This window comes from Oncorhynchus kisutch, linkage group LG13 (assembly GCF_002021735.2).
Source record: "Oncorhynchus kisutch isolate 150728-3 linkage group LG13, Okis_V2, whole genome shotgun sequence".
Lineage (NCBI taxonomy): Eukaryota > Metazoa > Chordata > Actinopteri > Salmoniformes > Salmonidae > Oncorhynchus > Oncorhynchus kisutch.
Genome location: NC_034186.2, coordinates 48,082,232 through 48,104,862, shown reverse-complemented (window position 1 = coordinate 48,104,862; position 22,631 = coordinate 48,082,232). Strand labels below are relative to the sequence as shown.

General features: G+C 41.6%; 1 protein-coding gene across 3 annotated transcripts in view; it reads right to left on the bottom strand.

The window, feature by feature from the left end:
• Positions 1–22,631, bottom strand: part of LOC109902929 (adhesion G-protein coupled receptor D2) — a 126,237-nt gene that overhangs the window by 39,986 nt on the left and 63,620 nt on the right. For all 3 annotated transcript variants that reach the window (XM_031786448.1, XM_031786446.1, XM_031786447.1), the window contains exon 21: positions 12,239–12,280. In XM_031786448.1, the coding sequence (XP_031642308.1) occupies positions 12,239–12,280 (42 nt within the window). The remainder of the gene's footprint in view (positions 1–12,238; positions 12,281–22,631) is intronic.

Genomic DNA, 22,631 nt, shown 5'->3' with positions numbered 1-22,631 from the left:
TTTGTATTTATTAAGGATCCCCATTAGCTGCTACTTTGGCAGCACCTACTCTTCCTGGGGTACAGGAACATTAAGGCAGTTATATACCATTTAAAATATTACATTACATTAAATTTCATAACACTTTTCACAACACATTATAGGTGTGTTCTCTCAGGCCACTACTCTACAATCAAATATCTACAATACAAATTCCATGTGTACGAGTGCGTGTCTTATCATGTGTGTGTGTCTCTTCACAGTCCCCGCTGTTCCATAAGGTGTATTTTTATCTGTTTTTTCTCCTCAAATCTGATTCTACTGCTTGCATCAGTTACCTGATGTGGAATAGAGTTCCATGTAGCCATGGCTCTATGTAGTACTGTACGTCTCCCATAGTCTGTTCTTGACTTGGGGACAATACAACACTTACAAAAACAAAACAAAAAATCCTTCAAATGCATCCCCCTGCATCTGGAAGCAAATTCAAAATAAAGAACAAAGTGGAGAGAGAGAGAGAGAGAGAGAGAGAGAGAGAGAGCGAGACAGAGAGAGAGACACAAAAAGCACGCAGCACATTTTTTTAGGCCGATGAGCAGCACCGGAGAGGGGAAAACAGAAATGTTCCAGTTTGTCAGGGGTAATGGAACCTGAAAGTGACACATAGCGCCAGCAAACTAAGGAGACTACTTTAAGCTATCATCTGTCACATGGCAAGGGGAACCAACAAATGGAGCTATAGGGGGGGAAAGGGTTGCACTAGCAGAACAGATTACATTTGCAGTGAGGAACAGTATCCAATAGTGCTGTTTTGTTGCACACATAGATTACATCTCTTTTTTTGGTGGTTAAATGTTTTGGGCAGGGTATATTTACAGTATGAATGCATATTACATTGTAGGCTATTTTTTGTATATATATTTATTGTTTCAGTAGAATTTGGTTTACATGAAAATGGAGCTACTAAAGTAACAATAGCAAGGCAAGGATTTACTTGAAAGTCATCAACTGAATTACTGATAGATATTTCCCTAAAACTGGCTATTAAAATTAGTAGAATGTGTTTAAGGTTTCCAATGGAATGCTTTAAAATTACATTTTTTTATTCATAATATATTTTGTGCGATTCATTTCATCATACCTCTTCACACAAATTGGCTACATTTAAAAATGTTTTACAACTTTATGTTAAGCCTGCAGGAGTAATGCATCCCAATGCTGTTATTATGCATCGTAAGACTTGGCATAAGCATAAGCACCCCTTATGTCTCGTTATCAACTTGACTAAAACTATTTTGAGTCAGTTAAAAACGTCCTACATGGAGAGACAATCAAATATCATAAGCCTTACAATACATTTTAAAGGCTCATGCATGCTTATAACAACAACAAAGGACACAAGTTGTATCTGTATTCTATCGATCCTGTTTACTACTGTAACTGTGAAGCATTTCCCTCCAATGACGTTTTCTTCAATGAGGCTGGTTGCTGTCACCATACACTGTAAATTTGTAACGGGCTCCGGCGCACTCAGGGGCAGCCCGCTCCATTAGTGAATATGCATTATTTCTTATGGCTTCATTAGGCTGCGGCATGTCATAATTTATGACGCCACACTGAAATACACACACTAAAAATAGTGTGTGTGTGTCTGTGTATGTGTGTGTGGCAGGGGGATGTTTTGCATACACACAATCGCTGAGCGGGCCCATAATGAAGAGAGCAGAAGGCTCCTGACAGGCAGAATCAACAGAGCAGTGTCATATTCCACACCCCTATTAATCCTGACGGGATGAGGAGCGGCAAACGTTTGAGATGAGTTTAGATAATGTTTACACAGCGATATTCAGGGGGAATCCTGGTGTTTTTGTTCATATCAAAGCTGAGGAAATTACGTGACATTGACCTGCCGAGCATTTGAAATGCGTTTAGATAATGTTTACCAACCGCTGTTAAAGGGGAAATCCTGGTTATTTCGATAGCATAAAAGAAAAGGCAAGAGGCAATTAAGTGACATTGACTTAATGAATCATTTGACAATGAAGGGAAGGGCATTGTTTTAGACGATTGTTATGCGGTTAAGGATTTCTGTTGCCTGAAGATTTTGCAGGGATGTAACCGCGAGTCTCCGTTGTAAATGGGAGAAAAACGATTAGCACATGAAAGACGTGCATGTACACACACCTGCCGACATCCTTAGAGTTGATTGAAATAAAAAGTAATCAAAGAGGAGGATGAAGAGCTGACCAAGGAGAAAAAGTGAATTGGGATAAATTATGTAATCATTGTAATTAAATATATGTAATTAAATAATAATTAAATATATGTTGCAATGGAGTGTAATATCAGTGGGTATGATATATGTAACATTGTGTTTTCCTAATTATGAAACCTGCAAACAACAAGAGTATTTTCCAGCTTTGCATTCAAATGCACAGTACATTTTAGCAAATTTTGGTAACTTTCAATAAATTTGAATTTGATTGAATCTTTTCAACTTTCATTGCAATCTATTCATTGCAATCTGTGTAACATGTAACTCTAATTCACAATAAAACGCACACTACTCATTGATGTAATTGTTCATATTGATATTTAGATTTAAGGGACCCATTGAATCAAATAACATAGAACAAATACATACGATCTATCACTGTTCTCAAAGAATAATGCTGAGTAACACTTTATAATAAATGGTTAATTACTGAACATGATTCAATTGTGTTACCTACTCCTATACAGTGATATAAGAAGGTTCAATATAATCCACTGGTGTGTACACGCATAGAGATCCCACACGTATCCCTGATTCTATATGTAATTCTTTGCCAACACTAATGTTGCTAAAAGAAAATGAACGTAACAAGACCAATGGACCGCAGGTCCCAACCTATTAAAATGAATAAATAAATTACAATATCCATCCAGGCCTTTGCCACATGGGAAATTTGTGTGACTGGACCTTCTCAAATAGTATTTGAGTACCCCTGATTTAAGGGGATACCATCTGGCAACTCTCCACTTATCGGAAGAAGAGAAGATGAATGTCAACACTTAGAGTCAAATTCATACATGTGCTCTCTCCTCTTTATGTCTTCCTCTCTCATTGTATTTGTTTGAACAAAGGGCGCTCAACTTGTACTGCACTGACTCAGATGACTGATGATTGTCTAAAAGACATGATAATAAGATGATAGTTGGATCTAATTTGTTATTGAAAAAAAAAATCACTTGTTATGGCTTGACATCACCTGCCATCAAATGGTTGGAGAGTTACTTATCCAATAGAACTCAGGAGAGTATTCTTCAATGGAAGCTTCTCTAACATCAGATAAGCTCAAATGACTACGTATGCTGATCATTGTACACCCCACACATCAGCACCTACAGAGAGTGAGCTCACTGAGACTCTTAGCAAGGAGTAACAGTCAGTTTCAGATCAGGTAATTAACAATAAACTGGTCTTAAATACATCTAAAAACCAAAGACATTGTATTTGGTTCAGAGCATTATCTTCGACCTAAGCCTCAACTGGAGTTGTGCATAAAGGATGTGACCATTGAACAAGTTGAAGAAGCTGAACTCGTCAGAGTAACATTGGATGGTCAGTTTGACAAAGTCATACTCACAAAGTTGTTGTGAAGATGGGGAGAGGTACAGTATTTATTTTTTTATTTTTCATTTTACCTTTATTTAACCAGGCAAGTCACTTAAGAACAAATTCTTATTTTCAATGGCGGCCTAGGAACAGTGGGTTAACTGCCTTGTTCAGGGGCAGAACGACAGATTTGTAACTTGTCAGCTCGGGGATTTGAACTTGCAAACTTCCGGTTACTAGTCCAACGCTCTAACCACTAGGCTACCCTGTCTGTTATAAAAAAGATGTCCTGCATTTTTGACAGAAAGATCCACTGTACTAGTTGATCAGGCTTTGATCTTGTCCCATCTTGATTACTGTCCGGTAATATGGTCAGGTGCAGCAAAGAAAGGCCTTGCCATTAACTGTATGCAGGGAACTAACATCAACAACATGCATGGTAGTCTTTCCTTGTTGAGGGTTGAGGAGAAAATGGACTACTTCTCTTTTATTCTTGATACGAAACATTTGTGCTTTGCACACCTGGATTGTACAATATTTGCACATAAAAAAATATTCAAGCTCGGTCAAGTTGGTTGTTGATCATTGCTAGACAGACATTTTAAAGCCTTGCCATAGATTTTCAAGCCAATTTAAATCAAAACTGTAACTAGGCCAATCAGGAAAATTCCATTGCTTTTTGGTAAGCAACTCCAGTGTATATTTGTCCTTGTGTTTAGGTTATTGTCCTGCTGAAAGGTCTCCCAGTGTTTGTTGAAAAGAAGACAAAACCAGGTTTTCCTGCCTGTGGTTAGCTATGTTCCATTTATTTTTATCCTAAAAAAACTCCATAGTCCTCGCCAATGACAAGCATACCCATAACATGATACAGCCACCAACATGCTTGAAAATATGAAGAGTGGTATTCAGTGATGAGTTGTGTTGGATTTGCCCCAAACATAAACACTTTGTATTCAGGACATAAAGGTAATTTCTTTGCCACATTTATTTGCACTTTAACTTTAGTGCCTTATTGCAAACAGGATGCATGTTTTGCAATATTTTTTATTCTGTATAGGCTTCCTTCTTTTCACTCTGTCAATTAGGTTATTATTGTGGAGTAACTATAAAGTTGTTGATCCATCCTAAATATTATCCTATCACAGCCATTAAACTCTGTAGCTGTTTTAAAGTCACCATTGGCCTCATGGCGAAATCCCTGAGTGGTTTCCTTCCTTTCCGGCAAGTTAGGAAGGATGCCTGTATCTTTGCAGTGTCTGGGTGTATTGCTACAGTACACCACCCAAAGTGTAATTACACTGTAATAACTTCACCATGCTCAATGGGATATTCAACGTCAGCCTTTATTTATTTTTACCCATCTACAAATAGGTGCCCTTCTTTGTGAGGCATTAAAAAACCTCCCTGGTCTTTGTGGTTGAAATTCACTACTCGACTGAGAGACCTTACAGATAATTGTATGTGTGGGGTACAGAGATGAGGTAGTCATTCAAACATCATGGTTAACACTATTATTGCACACAGAGTGAGTCCATGAAACTTTCATGTGACTTGTTAAGCAAACGTTTACTCCTGAACTTATTCAGGCATGCCATAACAAAGGGTTTGAATACTTATTGACTTGAAGACATTTCAGCTTTGCATTTTAATTCATTTGTAAATAATTCTATAAACATAATTCCACATTGACCTTATGGGGTATTGTGTGTAGACCAGTGACACCAATCACAATGTAATACATTTTAAATTCAGGCTGTAACACAACAAAACATGGAAAAAGCCAGAGGTGTGAATACTTTCTGAAAGCACTGTACATACCCCACCAGACACCACACTATGGATTTCTTCACGGTGCATAAACCAAAGACAGATTGAATGGATCGCTCAGTTATGTATAGAGCCATGTCATCATGGAATTCTCTGCCACCAGAGGTTACACTCAGGTAAAAAGCAAGTTTAGCTTTAAAAAACAGAAAATGTTGTTTGTATCACAGCACCTCTTCTCTTTCTAAAGATCGAATTTAACTGTACTGTATATAAGAATATGAGTATATATGAATAGTATGTAAATAGTATTTTTGTTGTGCCTTGTAATATGTTATGTTGTTCTTGTCTATTACTGTTCTGTACTTCGTCATGTATTTGTACGTTTTATGTGGACCCCAGGAAGAGTAGCTGCTGCATGTGCAGTAGCTAAGTGGGATCCTAATAAACAAAACTTTCTCTCTCTGTCTTGTCACATATGCGATAATTTAATCCAAAGGGAGGTCATTGGATGTTACCTTCCCTGGTGATCTGGACTGGTTTGCTTAAATGAGAGAAGACAGAACAGAACTTCTCAACTCTGGCCTCTCCTTTCCGCTCCTTATAATGATCTGATTTACCCCTAGTCAGATACACACACACACAAAAACTTTGATCGTTCTATTCAAATTTCCTTTGGGTGTCAGAGGGCGAAACGTGAAGCTGCCAGTGTTTTCTGTCACACCTTTAAGCAGCGTCAAAAAAGCAAAAAAAAGGCCAGAGCGCGAGAAAAGCAAAAAAGAAAAGAGGGAGATAAAAAAAAGGAAGATTATTACATTTAGTATTTACAAAACCCCTTTTGAAAAGCAGAACGTGTAAATGGGTTGCTCACAAATTGTGAAGACCCAGAGGTCAAGGAGAACTTGAAGTAAGAAAATTGATTCCTGCACACTAAAAAAGCCACTTAAGCAAGAATGTGACAATGATTTATTTTACAATGTGGGGGGTCAGGCCAATGCGTCTGCTATGTCAATGCAGTGCTATGACTCAGGGACACCTCTTCACACCTCTCTGTAGAGCAAAATGATAAAAAAAAACTAAGGGAGGAGAGGTGTCCTGACTCTTGCGGTCACGTACTGCGTGGACTCCTGTGATGGAGGGAGGGGGGCGGAAAGACAGGGATGGAGAGGGGGGTGATGGAGAGGAAGAGGGGACATTGTACTGTGCCCCAGTGACAATGACCTTGCCCACTAAGTCATAGCATCAGAAGATTATATTTTTTATGCATCCTTGCTGCATTGATAGAAGTCACCCAGTTCTAAGGTATGTGTGTATATATATATACACAGTACCAGTCAAAAGTTTGGACACCTACTCAATCAAGGGTTTTTCTTTATTTTTACTATTTTCTACATTGAAGACAATCAAAACTATGAAATAACATATATGGAATCATGTAGTAACCAAAAGTAGCCACCCTTTGCCTTGATGACAGCTTTACACACGCTTGGCATTCTCTCAACCAGCTTCACCTGGAATGCTATTCCAACAGTCTTGAAGGAGTTCCCACATATGCTGAACACTTGGCTGCTTTTCCTTCACTCTGCGGTCCAACTCACCCCAAACAATCTCAATTGGGTTGAGATCGGGTGATTGTGGAGGCCTAGGTCATCTGATGAAGCACTCCATCACCCTCCTTCTAAGTCAAATAGTCCTTACACAGCTTGGAGGTGTATTGGGTCATTGTCCTGTTGAAAAACAAAGGATAGTCGTACTAAGCGCAAACCAGATGGGATGGCATATAGTTGCAGATATGCCGTGTCTCTTGAATTCTAAATAAATCACAGACAGTGTCACCAGCAAATCACTCCCACACCTCCTCCTCCATGCTTCACGGTGGGAACTACACATGTAGATATCATCTGTTCACCTACTCCACATCTCACAAAGACACGGCGGTTGGAACCAAAAACACATATTTGGACCAAAGGATTTGACCAAAGGACAGATTCCTACCGGTCTAATGTCCATTCCTCGTGTTTCTTGGCCCAAATAAGTATTTTCTTGCTTGGGCCAAGAATGATAAAATAAAATAAAGTATTTTCTTCTTATTGGTGTCCTTTAGTAGTGGTTTCTTTGCATCAATTTGATTTACGCAGTCTCCTCTGAACAGTTGATGTTGAGATGTGTCTGTTACTTGAACTCTGAAGCATTTATTTGGGATGTAATTTATGAGGCTGGTAACTCTAATGAACTTATCATCTGCACCAGAGGTAACTCTGGGTCTTCCTTTCTTGTGGCAGTCCCCATGAGAGCCAGTTTCATCATAGCGCTTGATGGTTTTTGCGACTGCACTTGAAGACACTTTCAAAGCTCTTGAAATATTCCGCATTGACTGACCTTCATGTCTTAAAGTAATGATGGACTGTTGTTTCTCTTTGCTTATTTGAGCTGTTCCTGACATAATATGGACTTGGTCTTTTACCAAATAGGGCTGTATACCACCCCTACCTTGTCACAACACAAGTGATTGGCTCAAATGCATTAAGAAGGAAAGTAATTCCACAAATTAACTTTTAAGAAGGCACACCTGTTAATATAAATGCTTTCCAGGTGACTATCTAATGAAGCTGGTTAAGAGAATGCCAAGAGTGCAAAGCTGTCATCGAGGCAAAGGGTGGCTACTTTGAAGAATCTCAAATATAAAATATATTTCGATTTGTTTAACACTTTTTTTTGTTACTACATGATTCAATATCCAACCATATGGACCAAAATCGTGACGCCACAAGGGAGCTGCCAGATGATGGTGTGTTCTTTCATAGTTTTATGTCTTCACTATTATTCTACAATGTAGAAATAGTAAAAATAAAGAAAAACCCTGCAATGAGTAGGGGTCTCCAAACTTTTGACTGGTACTGTATGTATATATATATATATATATATATATATATATATATATATATATATATATATATGTGTGTATGAATGTATGTACTGTGGCGTACAGCAGGTCAGCCACCAGGGGGAGACTCGTCGAGGCCTGGTGGCAGACGGAGTCTACATCACGAGGCGATGGCTCCCTCTGCTGGACATGCCAGGTCTCCCTGGTCTGCCACAAGTGGTGGAGAATGCAGGCATTCTGATAACGTGGTCAGATAGCTCAGTTCGTCCGGGCCCAACAAGCACAACAGGCAGTTCAGGAACCGACGCTGGAGGAACTGGAGGAACAACGTCCGCCTCGTTGAGGAAATCAGGAAGCTGCAAGGAGGAGCGTCTCCTTAATCACATCCCAACCAGTTTTTAATCAAACTAACGGAAGACGATGACATCGAAACATACCTCTATACGTTTGAACGGACAGCACTACAGGAAGGATGGCCAAGGCCGAAGTGGGCAAGTCTGCTGGCCCCATTCCTCTCTGGGAATGCCCAAAAGGCGTATTGGGACCTGAACAACGAACAGGCGGCCAACTACAACGGACTCAAACTGGAGATATTCAGCCTCTACGGGTACAGCCTGGCCCATCGGGCTCAACTGTTCCACGACTGGAGGTTCGTACCCAACGCATCCCCCCCGAGCCCAGATGAGCAACCTACTGCACATCACCAGGGCATGGCTCCTAACCGACGTATCCACCCTCTCTATCCTCGACAAAGTGGTCCTGGGTCGCTTCTTACGGGTGCTTCCCCATGATATGAAGAGGGCAGCGAGTCTATGCGCGCTCCAGACCTTGGAGGGCCTCCTGGAAGCAGTGGAGACGCATCAGAACACTCAAGCCCTGCTGAGCGGGAACCAGGCCGAGTCGGCGACCCGTTTGAGGGGACGGAAGGACAGCCCCACCGCTGTGTACCCCGAACGGACAGTCGGCAGGTCCAAAGGACCGCTAGCCTGTGGAGAGACGGCTGGGGTAGGGTTGATCCGCCACCGACGACCCCAGGTAGATGGAGACCAAAGGAGGTGTTTTGAGTGTGGCACCCGGGGGCACATTGCCTGGAATTGCCAGGCTCGAGAGGAGTCAATGCCATCAGTAAGCCCCGGAGACGAGGTGGGTCACGCCGTGAACTATGTCACCTCCTGCACCATGAATCAACAGCACCATGGTCCCGGTGAAGGTTGACGGAATGGAAGCTCTATTACACTCCGGAAGTATGGTTACACTCGTAACCACGAGCCTGCTGAACCAGGAGACCGAAAATGGTAGGGAGATGTCCATTTCCTGTGTTCTTGGTGACACAAAGCGGTATCCAACCATATGGACCAAAATCGTGACGCCACAAGGGAGCTGCCAGATGATGGTGTGTGCAGAACCAGAGTTGCTGGTACCTCTCCTAGTGGGACGGGATTGTTCGCTGGTCGCGGCCCTATGGGGGCACGAGCTGAAGAAAAAGATACGAGCTGGTCGAAAAGAGAGCGGGGACGACTCATCGCCTGTGCGGCCCGGAAGCAACCGGTTGACCAACCTGTATCTACGGGTCTGGAGTCGGACGGGGCACCAGAACCCGACCCCCCTGGGGAACCATTGGAGGAGGAGCCCAGCCTCCCCCTCCTCAATTTCGAGGGGCTAGTTGAGACACCCGCTGGGGGCCAACTGAGGGGACAATTCGGGACGGCCCAGTGTGAGGATCCGATCTTGAAAGCCGCCGCAGCCCAAGTGATAGTGGTGGATGGACAGCTACTCCCGGGGGTGAGTGACTGGCGATACCCCCATTTCCAAATCAAGAATAACCCTTTGTATCAGGTGTCGCGCCAACAGGGGGAACTTTGAGAGGTATTGTTGGTGCCCCGATGACGGTATGTGGGAACCGTTCTTCAGCTGGCCCACACCCACCTGTTGGGGGCGCACCTGGGAATGGAGAAGACCCGGGAACGGATCGCCGCCCGGTTCCACTGGCCCGGGGTGAGGAGGGCCGTGGAAGACTACTGTTTGCGGCTGCCCGGAGTGTCAACTCACTGCAGCAAAAGCACACTTCCGAAACCCTACCGATCATCTCTGTGCCATTTGAACGCATCTCCATGGCCATAGTGGGACCCCTGGTAAAAACAGCACAAGGACACCGGTACATCCTGGTGATCCCAAGGCCATTCCCCTACGGGCGGCGGTATCCAAGGGAATCGCCCGGGAGCTGTTCTACCTCTTTAGCCGGGTGGGCATCCCAAACGAGATCCTGACAGACGAAGGTACTGAGTTTATGTCCCACCTAATGAAAGATTTGTGTGCTCTCCTGCAGATCAAGTAGATCTGGACCTCCGTCTTTCACCCGCAGACGGATGGGCTCGTCAAGCGGTTCAATAAAACGCTCAAACAAATGCTGCGGAAGGTCATCGAGCAGGACGGGAAGAACTGGGACCAGATACTACCCCACCTAATGTTCTCAATCCGAGAAGTACCCCAGTCCTCCACTGGGTTTTCCCCTTTCAAACTCCTCTACGGGAGGAGGCCACGCGGCCTACTGGACCTTGCCAAGGAGGTGTGGGGGAAGCCCAGCCGACCACTTTACGCAGCGTGGTAGAGCACGTGGAGACGACGAGGGCGCGGATGACAGCCATATGGCCAGTGGTAAGGGAACATATGGAGAAGGCCCAACCAGCCCAAGCCCAGGTCTGTAATCGGGTAACCCAGCCCCGAGAATTCCAGGTGGGAGACAGGGTGTTGGAATTAATCCACATGGCCGAAAGTAAGTTCCTGGCAACATGGCATGGGCCAGAAGTTTAGGATTAATTGTCAGGTATTGTGAAAAACTGAGTTTAAATGTATTTGGCTAAGGTGTATGTAAACTTCCGACTTCAACTGTATGTATGTATGTATGTATATATATATACATACATATATACATACAGTAAATGCATGCATACATACATATACACCTTAAAACTGGGTGACTTCTCTAAAGTAACGAAAATGATTATTCCTGTGTGACAATTTTTTAATAATGCTATTTTGGCCCAATAAAAATGACAGTAAAGTTGGATGTATTTAAAACAAAACAAAAAATCTTGGTCAGTAATTGTTTTGGTTTTTCGGTAGGTATCTTACAGAGAAGTATTTTTCTTGTGAAAACAAATATGTCACTGTGAAGGACAACAACAGGCTACTTACTGTATTGTGATAGCATATCCAAGTAATTGCAGGCCATTAACTTTGGTCAAAAGCAAATCAGAAGTCAGCTTAAATTCAAACATTTGAATCTCCTCAGTGAGAAGAAATCCGTTTCCATTCAGTCTTGCTGAATGTAAAAGCATCTCTAGGCAGAGCAAGGTTAACATCTTGAAATGAGCAATTGGACTTCAGAAATAATCCCGCTCCACTTCAGCTCGACTATAATGTGTGTTATTTGCTTAAGCACATTCAACTCCCGCCCTATTTACATGGCAATAGAAAAAAAAGAACTATTTGACCAAGAGCGATTCATTCAATTGAACCTCATCCATAAAGTCAGATTCCCCCCTTTTTGTATCCCAATGTAAATCTAAATGGTAATAACCAACCATCTCAACATGATACCTCGCCACTCCCTCCCATTCCTCAAGCTGCATATTGTTTTTCCCCCATCGACAAAGCGCTAGATCCTCCAGTCCCTCTAGTCCTCCAGTGGTGGAGTAGCCCTATTGTCAGGATGCTAAATTGAGGACCGTGAGTTTAAAAACTTAAAGAGGCAGTGAAATATTAGCCAATGTGGGTGAGGAATGACTACGCTGAGTACCGGCCGTGTCAGTGTTTAATGGCGGTGGCTGGATGCATATAAGTTAGCTCAAGCATGAAGGGCAGTGGGACGCTCATGTGGAAAGCCTCCCCCCGCTCCCTAGTCCCCTTCCTTCAATCCGTCGCCCCCCCCCCTTTTAAACCGAGCGAGCCCATCAGAAACGTGTCATTTCTCTCATTCACTGCGACAGCCTTGAGACACAATGCAGACTTACCTCTGTGTTGTACACCCCATATATCAGGAAGATGAACAGGCCCTACACACACACACACACACACAGAGGAAAAAAGAGAGAAAAAAGTTGCTTTCTCTTTTATTATCTTGCGTCATGAATAACATAATGTATTTCTATACCTACAGTATTTCAACGTATTTACACATATTTCTCTCTGTGGAGGGGGAAAAGTGGACTGAGCTTAAGGCTGTTTTGTTTCTAGCGAGCCCTACAGAGTGGGTTTGGAGGACTTAAGGGAGTGGAGATATTCTTTAAACTGGGGCACTTCTGCGAGACACGCATCTCTGCTGTGCGGTGTTCATCTTCGAGCCGATCAAAACCTGAAACCCAAGGTTTCCTCTGGCTTTACGGAACAGAAATATTTCACCCTCAAGTGGCCATGTTCAATTTGTGTTCCCTGGTAGATAGAGGCACGCAGACACACTCAGACAAACACATACACAAACAGACAGACACACAAAAACACACACATATGTAGGAGTTTATCGAGAATAATCAGTGGAGGAGGCGAGCAAAAGAATGAAAGAAAAGGCAAATAAAGGAAAATATTTCAGGTTCACAAAACTCTGCGGCTAGTACTGGGCGCGCAAGAATGGAATGCCCTTGGGCACATAAAGGGCACATTTTTCATTAACCCATTGTTGTCTTTATTGAAAATACAAGCTGTAAATTCACCTTCACCCCATAATGCAGTCCTCCAACCGTAATAGGCACAGTGAAGAGACATGATTCACAAAGGAGGACTGCGGAATGCAGTCGCCACCCAAAAGATTTTAAAAATGAAAGGGAAAAATTTCCTATCAATTCCAAGGCTGTCCCGAGTTTGGGCCTAATGTCAGACGAGGGCAGACTCTTCACAGTACAAACTTTTATCAATTTACATAACAAAATAACATATTGTCCTTTTTCTTTCTTGCTTCTTTTCTCATTTCTGATCTTTCAGCGGTTAGATGACACCTCTTGAATAGGCGACGTGGTCGGGGCATCAATCAAGTGCGAGTTTGGAACATCCAATTTGCCAGAGCAAGATCTCGATGCATCACCATTGACAACATGATTTGGGGGCCCCATTCGCGGTGACAGGCTTGATGGCCTATACGATGGCACCTCCAAACTGGGCTTATCGCCCAACTCCTTTGGTCCTGCTGCTGTCCCCAAGGGACTGGACTCTGTCTGTCTGGTGCCATCTTAGGACATCTGTCCTCTTTATCCAGCCACTCCAAAGGCCACACAAAACAAAATGGATGCACCAGGAGGTGTCACTGTCAATCTAACTATTTCATTACCTGACTCTAAAACTCAAAGGTATTAAAAAAAATATTATGAGAAAGGTGCACTTGTCAATATTGTCCTTTACATACGCTTGTTTTTACAAGGGTGTGGTTATAGTTAAGACACAAAAGGTTGCCCTTAAAACTCTGTATCGAAGTGCAGTGCTGAAAATGTACCCAACACACACACCAAAAAAACTATACCTAGAGACAGTAGGAGGTAATTTGCAACACATAACACATTGTATTGCATTAGAATTGCAATTTCCTCCTTATTGTTACAAATTAATTATCATGTTTTTGATCATTTCTTTTATTTGCAATTAATATTTTGTTGTGTAGCAAACAAAGTGGGAAAACATCTCTCGCACATTACGAAAAATGATCAATTAGAATATAATTGAGTTAAAAATAAGTGGCATCAAAACAATAATGATGGATTGTTTAAAATGTTAATTCATGAATTTTTCAGTTAAAAACAAACATTGTAAAACTGGAGCGTAATATTTAAATGCATTGTGCTCTTTTCCAAACAGAGCCCGGTTTCTTTTGAACTCTGCAGTAAAATGGTACAAATGTATGCAAAGGATTGGCTTAGTTGCTTTCAAAGTATTGCTACAAATACATCAAACAAAATGGCTGAATTAATTACGACCAAACTAATTAGGGAACAATTGTATGTTTAAAAAGTTAAAGCCAACAAACATTGTGTTTGCAAAAACATATATCACCCTTGAGAACTATAATGTGGTGCATCGGAAGACAAAAAAGAATACGCAATTTGAATAAACAGTGGGGAAATACTATGTGTGCTAGCTAGAGAAGTAGGCAGTCAAAATCACAGCAGCACACAACTCATTAGAAGGGGTCAAAACCAGATAAATTACTCTCAAACACTGCAGTCAGAACAAATAGATAACTTTGATAACAAAGTAGACTCTCACACCTGGGCCCGTATTCATAAAGGCTCAGTAGATGTGCTGATATAGGATAATTTTCGCCTTTTAGATCCCAATGAGATATAAGATTATATGGAGGTGGTGGAAGACCTGATCTTATATCAGCATTTGAATACGTGTCCTGGCTTAGGACTTTGAGTTGGCAAAGTGGGATACCAAACTCGTGTAAGAAATACTTGCACTGGCAGCTAGAAGAGACAGTGAAACAGCACTACTAGAAAAACCCTCGTGACGAGTCGAGTCCATCCAAGCATGTTCCCTTCCCTTCACCCTCCCGTCACGACAGCCCTGCGTTGAGCACAGATAAATTCCTCTCCAATTTCAGGCCATACATCAGTTAACAGTTCCCCCTCAGATTGAGAGTGAATGTCTTGTACGTCGCAATGAAGAAGGGCCCTAGCTCCTCATTACTTTGTGACAAGATACAGAAATTCACTTGACTTTTCATTTAGGAGTCCTCCTGCCCCACTTTAAGGATGTGTGCCTTCATGCTTCTCCCTTACCTCCCTGCTGGGCTCAAGCCCCTAGCCTACATAACAAATTATTATAAATGTTTACAGATGACCACCTCCTCTTTTTACAGTGGCCCCTCCCTAATGTGGAAAGTTAGGTAGCAGCAGGTAAAAATCTCACAAAAGGCTGTTTTATTGATGACATTGTCCTTGGGAACCGAAATCTAAATGTACTGAAATGAAAACTATGATTAAGTGGAGCCAGTGTCTCAGCAAGGGGAGTGGCGGGTAGCTTTCTACTTCCCACAGCAAAATATATATAACGGCTCCTGACACCACTTCTGTACCAAATGGACATGGCCACCATAGCTGCCTGACAATGGGAGAGAAGTCAGCAAGGTGTGGAGCCCTTCCATCAGGTTTAAGCCACCGCCTGATGAGCTCAAACAGTTTCCTGGGCATTATGGAATGTTCCCTTAAGGTTATCGTGAAGTCCTTCTAATGATGTTATTGTTCCCGATTATTTTGTGTGAATATTTTCAGATGACCACCTCCTTCCTCTTTTTTGTGGCCTCTTGGAAAATATATGTTTTGATTGAAAGTGCCATCAGACTGATCAAGGACAGTTGTCACAGGGTTGTTTGACAATTATATTCAAATGATCTAGATGAAGTGAGGAAACAAAAGTTCCCATTTAAATACAACCAACTATATGTTTCAAAACAACTTTCTTCACTGTATTTTGGCTGTTAGTATTGTATGTAGTGATCATAATTTGATTTATAAAATTGTTCAACTTCAGAGCAAAACACTCTCGAGAGCTTCACAAAAGCTAGACTACTTACAAGTCCTTTAGGCAGACATTCTGAACTACAAAAACTCAGAGATATCATCCAAGTCTCAAAATAGCTCAATTACGAAAAACAAACTCAGTCATCTACAATGTTAATGTCAGTCCAACATAGCATTTCAACCATTGGTGCTCTGTCAAAAAGCAATGCTTTAGCAACAAATGATACATTACAAAAGTACAATTTGTACATTAAATCTTTTCAAAAACAAGCGACTGCCCTGTCCGTAGCTTGGCAGAGGTTGGAAAATCCACCACACATGGCAGTCATTACATTAAATGAGAGACAGAAGAGGTTAAAACACGGTGTGAAAAAAAAGTTCACACTTTTTGCGGAGGGTACCTGCTAATGTCTATGACCCCTCTACACAAAAACAGTTTAATTAACTTGTATACATAACTTTCACTTTAACCGCTCACGGCCTGTCAAATAAAGCTGTCCGTCAAAGCCCCGAGCCCTCGAAGTTGATGCTTTGCAGGTCCTCACATTTAGATCAAACTTCTCTGTATTTTGTCCAGTTGGGATGCAGGCAGGCTGCCGCTCTGTCAGAAAGAGAGCCAACTACCAACTCTCCGGATCGAAAAGGCTAGAAGATAAAACTTGTGTTCAAATCTAGCGCATTAAGCATAATCGGGAAAAAATATTACAATATCCAATACTATTATTAATTTTGTGGATATAACCAAATGAACGACTGCAAAAAAAATCCATATTTTCTACGGAACCCCCTTTTCAACAGTCTGAAAATAATATAATTAAGCCAATACTTAAAAGCTTTAAGGTTTGGGCTAAAATAAATGGATCTCAACAACATACCAAACATTTTATTTTATGACTTTCTGCAGTCACATTTTGGATGACACCAGCAGACTAACAGTGGTTTGCCTAGGGTGATTGTTGCATTCAGAAAAAACAATCCTTAGTACACACACACACACACACACACACACACACACACACACACACACACACACACACACACACACACACACACAGACACAAAGACACACACACACACACACACACACACACACACACACACACACACACACTAACAGGCTTTCAGGGATTACATAAACTACAGTATTCTAAAACAAATAAAATATTCCTTGGGTGAGGCATTTCCACATCACTCACATATGTTGGTTGGATTTCATTCTGGGCCAAAAGCCATGTTAAATATGCACTCAGTTGCTTTTATAATGATGGCGGAACATATTCAGCCATCAACACAGTGCCAGGTTGCACTAGGGACAGGACATAAAAACTATTTCCAGATTAAAGCCTTGATTCTACGAAATCCTTATTTGAATGGGCAAGCCTTTATATTGTTTATACCATATGTATAAAAGTGATGTACTTAAAACAATTTAAGTGATAATGGCCTGAGGAAATAAATTGTGTCAGAGCCTGCACCATGCTGTAGATCTGATGTAGGAGAGAAGTCAAGTGGTAAGCATTCACAGGAAGTCAGGTGGGGGCTAAACAACACAATGCACTCATGCTAGGGCTGTGACTGTCGTGGAATTTTGGATGATGGTTATTGGCCAGCCAAATGACCGCGGTCACCAAAATAACCGATGGAATAGCAACAACCAAAAAAAGCTAAGGACTGCATGTGCAGCCATAGAAATAGAATGAATAGAACGGGAGTCCCCATTCAAGTCAATGATGGCATAATGGGTGGACTGGTGGCCATTACGAATGTACCCATAGGAGCAAAGCAGGAAGTAAAAGCAGGAAGTGTACCCATCAATATTTGCAGTGATTTGTTGATTAAACAAAAAAAATATTTCATTGCATGAGCCACAGCTGTTAACACCATTTGAATGAACATTCTACATTACCATGGAAATTATTGTATCACAATACCAGCCAGCCATTGCGGGTGTACCCATGAGTTTACAAGTATAATTCACCTTTCGGTAAACCCCGCGCTCCAGATTTTTGGGCAACAATCGCAGCGCTCCAATGGACTGTCATCGAGTCCGACAACTAGGACAAGCTCACGTTTAAATCACATGAAAGCCAGTGAAGGCTATGGCAGAAGCAGAGTTTTGTTCAGATTTTTTGCTGTTGTTAATGGCTAAATAATTTAACAGTGCACCGGGAGTACTTGCTACTGTGATTCCTGAAATGCAGTACCTGTTGGGAGTATCTTTTTATCCAAAATTGTTACATTGTTTGATAGCTCAGCTGGTTAGCTAGCTCCCAGTATCATTGACTGCCAAACGTTGCTAACGCTAGCTAGTCACCTAATTTAACTTGTTTTTTTCAAAATGTATGTTAACTAGCTAAGTTAGCAATGTTATGAATACAACTCCTATCTGTTACGACAACAGGATGCGATTTGGTTATAGCTTTAATTGCATGCTGAGTGAATTCTGAGCCTTCTGTGGCTACTGTAGCTACACTACAAATATAATTTTATCAGGGTCCCATGAAGCAATTGTAATGACAGTCCACCACAATATACCCAAGAGTTTCCTGATTAGCAAGTGGTAGTCTGTGTTTAATTTCATTGTGTATTAGAAACACAGTTTGAAATCATTGAGAGAAGATTTTGCAAGTGGTTGAATGGGGAATGTTTTCTGAGGTTGCAACAGTAACCAAGGTCAATTGCCAGGGTTAGGCTTCAAGTACGTTCTATTTATCCTATTTCTATGTGTGCTGCTGCTGCAGGGAGGGGGGCATTGTCCAGGCAACCGAAGATTAGTTTGCTACAACCTTGTTTCAGCAAGGAGCAAAAAGAGTCCATGTCACCGCAGAAACTGATTCCACTGCATGAATATGCGTACCGTCTTCAGTCAGCTGTAAATATATATTTTTAAACGGCTATAACAGTTATTTGATTTTCATGAATGTTGTCATCCATAACCGTCGGCTACACGGTTCTACTGTAATTTTTCTAGGTTGTACACGCACACACACACACACACGTGTGGTCATCCCCCCCCCACACACACTGTCCCATCCCACCACACCACCACCACACACACACACACATAGTGTCAGAGTGAACGGGGGACCCCCAGGCCAGCCACCCCTGTGGAGCAGGGGGTAAACTGAGCCCAGAGAGGGGCAGTGCTGACTGTGATCACTCAGGAGAGGAGGGAGAGTTATTAGCTTAGCCCTGAAACACCTACTTAATATAGGGGCCAGTGCTGATAGCTAGCAGAGCCTAGCAGAGGTGACAGCTTTTGGACCTGCTTGAGGAAATCCAATTGAAAAGCAGCCAAGAGGAACAACAAGCCGAAACAGATGTTGCTTGCTACCACTGGCACGACAAGGTATACAGCAAGAAACAAACCCATGGCAAATTGTGACACACACACAGGCACAAGCGCTTTGTACACACTCGTGCACACACATACATCACATCTTAGGTATATCATGTACAGTACCATCCTTTTGTATTAAACATATGGTGCGCTTATCTAACTTAATCTGTTTCTTTATTGATCATTTGGTATTGGATTAATATTCTAAACTGATATTTGCCAAAATTGAACAAGTTATCAATGAATTCAAAATACATTTGGAATAAATGCACCATATTAAATGGATCACACATAATACAAAATATATACTAAAGGAATTCTATTCATTTCAACATGAAAACAATTAGCATCCAACAGATATTACATTTTTCAGTAGAAAGCAAGATTTAAAGCAAGGGTTCTCAAAGTTTTTGGGGCCGGGACCACTTTGAGATAAAAAAAATGTTAAAAATAGCATACAAGGAGTTTTACAAGGAGTTTCTATGACTTCGGCACTACATGGCAGGACGAAACAAGTCTGGGCACTGGGAAGGAACATTTTAAAGGGCCGCATCTCTTGGCATCAGAAAGAAAATGTAGTCGTTTTCAAGCTAATTTCCTGCAATTCTACACATTTTGTCATGGGGCAGAGATTTTTTGTTGTTGCAGCTTTAAATATAATATCCTGCAATTCTACACATTTTGTCATGGGGCAGAGGTTTTTGTTGTTGCAGCTTTAAATATAATATCCTGCAATTCTACACATTTTGCTATGAGGTAGAGGTTTTTGTTGTTGCAGCTTTAAATATAATATCCTGCAATTCTACACATTTTGCTATGAGGTAGAGAGAAAAAGTTGCAGTTTGAAAGTCAAAATTCCAGTGCATTTATGTCTTCCACTCCAAAAACATGTTGATGGGGAATACAAGAACTATTGAGTTGAAAATGTGATAATTGGTGGAGTACTGTGGATACCAATATCCCTGTGAGCCACCCATACACTTTTTTATTTTGGTATCTGGCCGCGGACCCCACTTTGAGAACCCCGCGAATTAAAGAATCCATAACAAAATGTCAAGGTTGTTGAAGAATTCAAAGTAGCCTAAAAAAATACTTAACATTTCACAGGACCCTAAACACCAAATAATGTTCTGGTTTTCAGGAGAGAGTTGTCCATTCAGAAGGGCTAGTTTTGGAAGGTCAGGGAAAACATGTATTGAGCGAGCGCTGAACAAAACTCTTTCCCCCCCTGAGCATCCCACCCTATTTTCAAACTGCCAGCAAAGCATCCCGTGGAAAATTGAAAGATCTAATCACAGTGTTCTTTCTCACATTGTTTCTCTAATATTAATTGAGTTTGGCAAGGCTGACCATGCCTCATTGATAATAACATTCATTTCTTTTTTCCATTACACCCTAACAACTACGAGAGAGAGGGAGAGAAAGGTGAAAAAAACTATCCCGGTAAAATCAATGGTGACATATCTTTATAGCCAGTCGATGACAGATGTCACAACATTTGCCATCGGTCTAACATTGTGTCGGTGTGTGTTGTATTGATTTTACATCAGAGGGCCAAATGTTATTGATGAACCTCCTTCGGTAACGGATGAGAACACTATTGTACTTCTTATTGTACTTGTTCTTGTTTAAGTACACCGACCGAAGCCACTCGAGTGGCAGCTTTTCCATTCACTAATGTACTGATTTTGTCTGGTGTGTTAACTTAATTCTGGAACGTTTACACCAATCTGCCTGTTACAATACGATTCGAATCCAACTGAGTGTGTAACCGTATACCCGGATTTATCCTAGCGTACACATGTGGGAGAAAATAAGGGCGAAAGAACGAACTGTAAACAAACACACTTTTAAACAAGACAATTTGGCATTGCATGTTCCCAGCGCCAAGGAAAACATACGCGCAGAAAACTGATACAAACTTTTAACACATGGGTCAAACCAAACTCTTTGAACTGGCAAAGGAAAGAGAAGCCTGAGTGCCAGAAAGCTGTTTAATTAACAATACTTAGATATCCAACAGACATTTTTGGGCGCCCCCCTGTCAAATTGCATGAGACCCCACTGTCAATCTTGGGGCATATTTTAATTACACATTTTCCACTAACGGGGGTGGGGTGGAGGTGGAAAACGAACTTACATCTCTGAGAAGCAGTGAGCAGCTGGAGTTTGGGTTGGGCTGGGAATCTCCCTCATACACAAACACTCCGATCTCGGCTCTGAACTGAGAGAGAATAGTCCAACTGACTGTGGATAGAATCAGGCACGCTTCTACCATCATCACTACACTAACACCTACTGAATGCAGAAAATGTGATACTTTGCAGGATACCTTCAATTTCACGGCATGAAAAAAGGGGAGAGAAGAAGGCCAACTTACTATTTCTCTTTGTGAGTCTCCTATGTAAGCACAGTGTATTGACTGTATTTTTCAGGCATTGTGCTGGGCTTATTATATTAAAATCATAATAACAGTGTCTATTTGGACTAGACGTTAGCTACCCTTTGTAGCAGACACTATTTGCAACAGCTCAAGCTACTTCTTACATGTCATTCCATTCATTAATGGCAAACTTAAAACTTCCCCAAAAACTCCACTTTTTTGGTAGTCTGAAAGGAAAGGACTGTGTAGTAACTGGTGGATACACACAAACAAGCTTCTATGTGCATTAGAAACACCACACAACACACCGGAGCAAAATCACACTAACAAAAATAAATAAAACACGCTGATATGCACTAGCGAGGGAGAGAAGTATTATCCCAATTCCTGGATCCTAGGGACGTGTTTCCTCTCTTCTTCTTCCCCACCTGAGGTGAGGCGAGCTGGGGTTAATGGCATATGCCAACTGCGGTGACGTGTGGAGCCAGCGGCAGTTCAGACACTTTGCCGGAGTATCCATCATGATAAAGCAGGGGACCCGGAGTCTGTCACATGCAATCACAGTTTACTACGGATCGCGGGACTTCAAAGTGAAAACGAATGGTAGTTCATCGACATGAAGACTTCATATATCTTGTTTTTGGGGGGGAACTTGTCTTGTCTTTTTTCTCTTTCTATTTGTATGGCTCTGTGTTTTTGTGTCCCTATTTAAGATGCCATAAAATATTCCCCTCTTCCTACTGTAGAAGAAATGATTCAACAATTTCGTAAAATATCATTTATACTAGAATTTATTACAATAATCCTCAACTAATTGAATTTGGAATAGTTTTTTTGTGTATATTTATTTCTCTGCTTTTAAGGAGTAATTATCTAAGAGGTCTTACATTTTAAAAAAGGGATTAAAAAAGGCCCATATGGCTTTTCGGTCTTTTCATGTGATTGAGCATCGCAAAGTGTTAAACGTGATAATCATAACATTTATCAACCACAGGAAAGTGAAACGAGCCGCAATAACGTCGCTGCCTCAGCCTCTCATTCCGCGGGACTTTCTCAACTCCTGGTTGACTAACCTCTTTAATCTAGCCTACTAATGAGTCCAAATGACACAGGCTTGACGTTTTTGAGATGGTGTTAGGGCGATTTTCTGCCCCGGCCGGGGCCCTTCTCAAAGG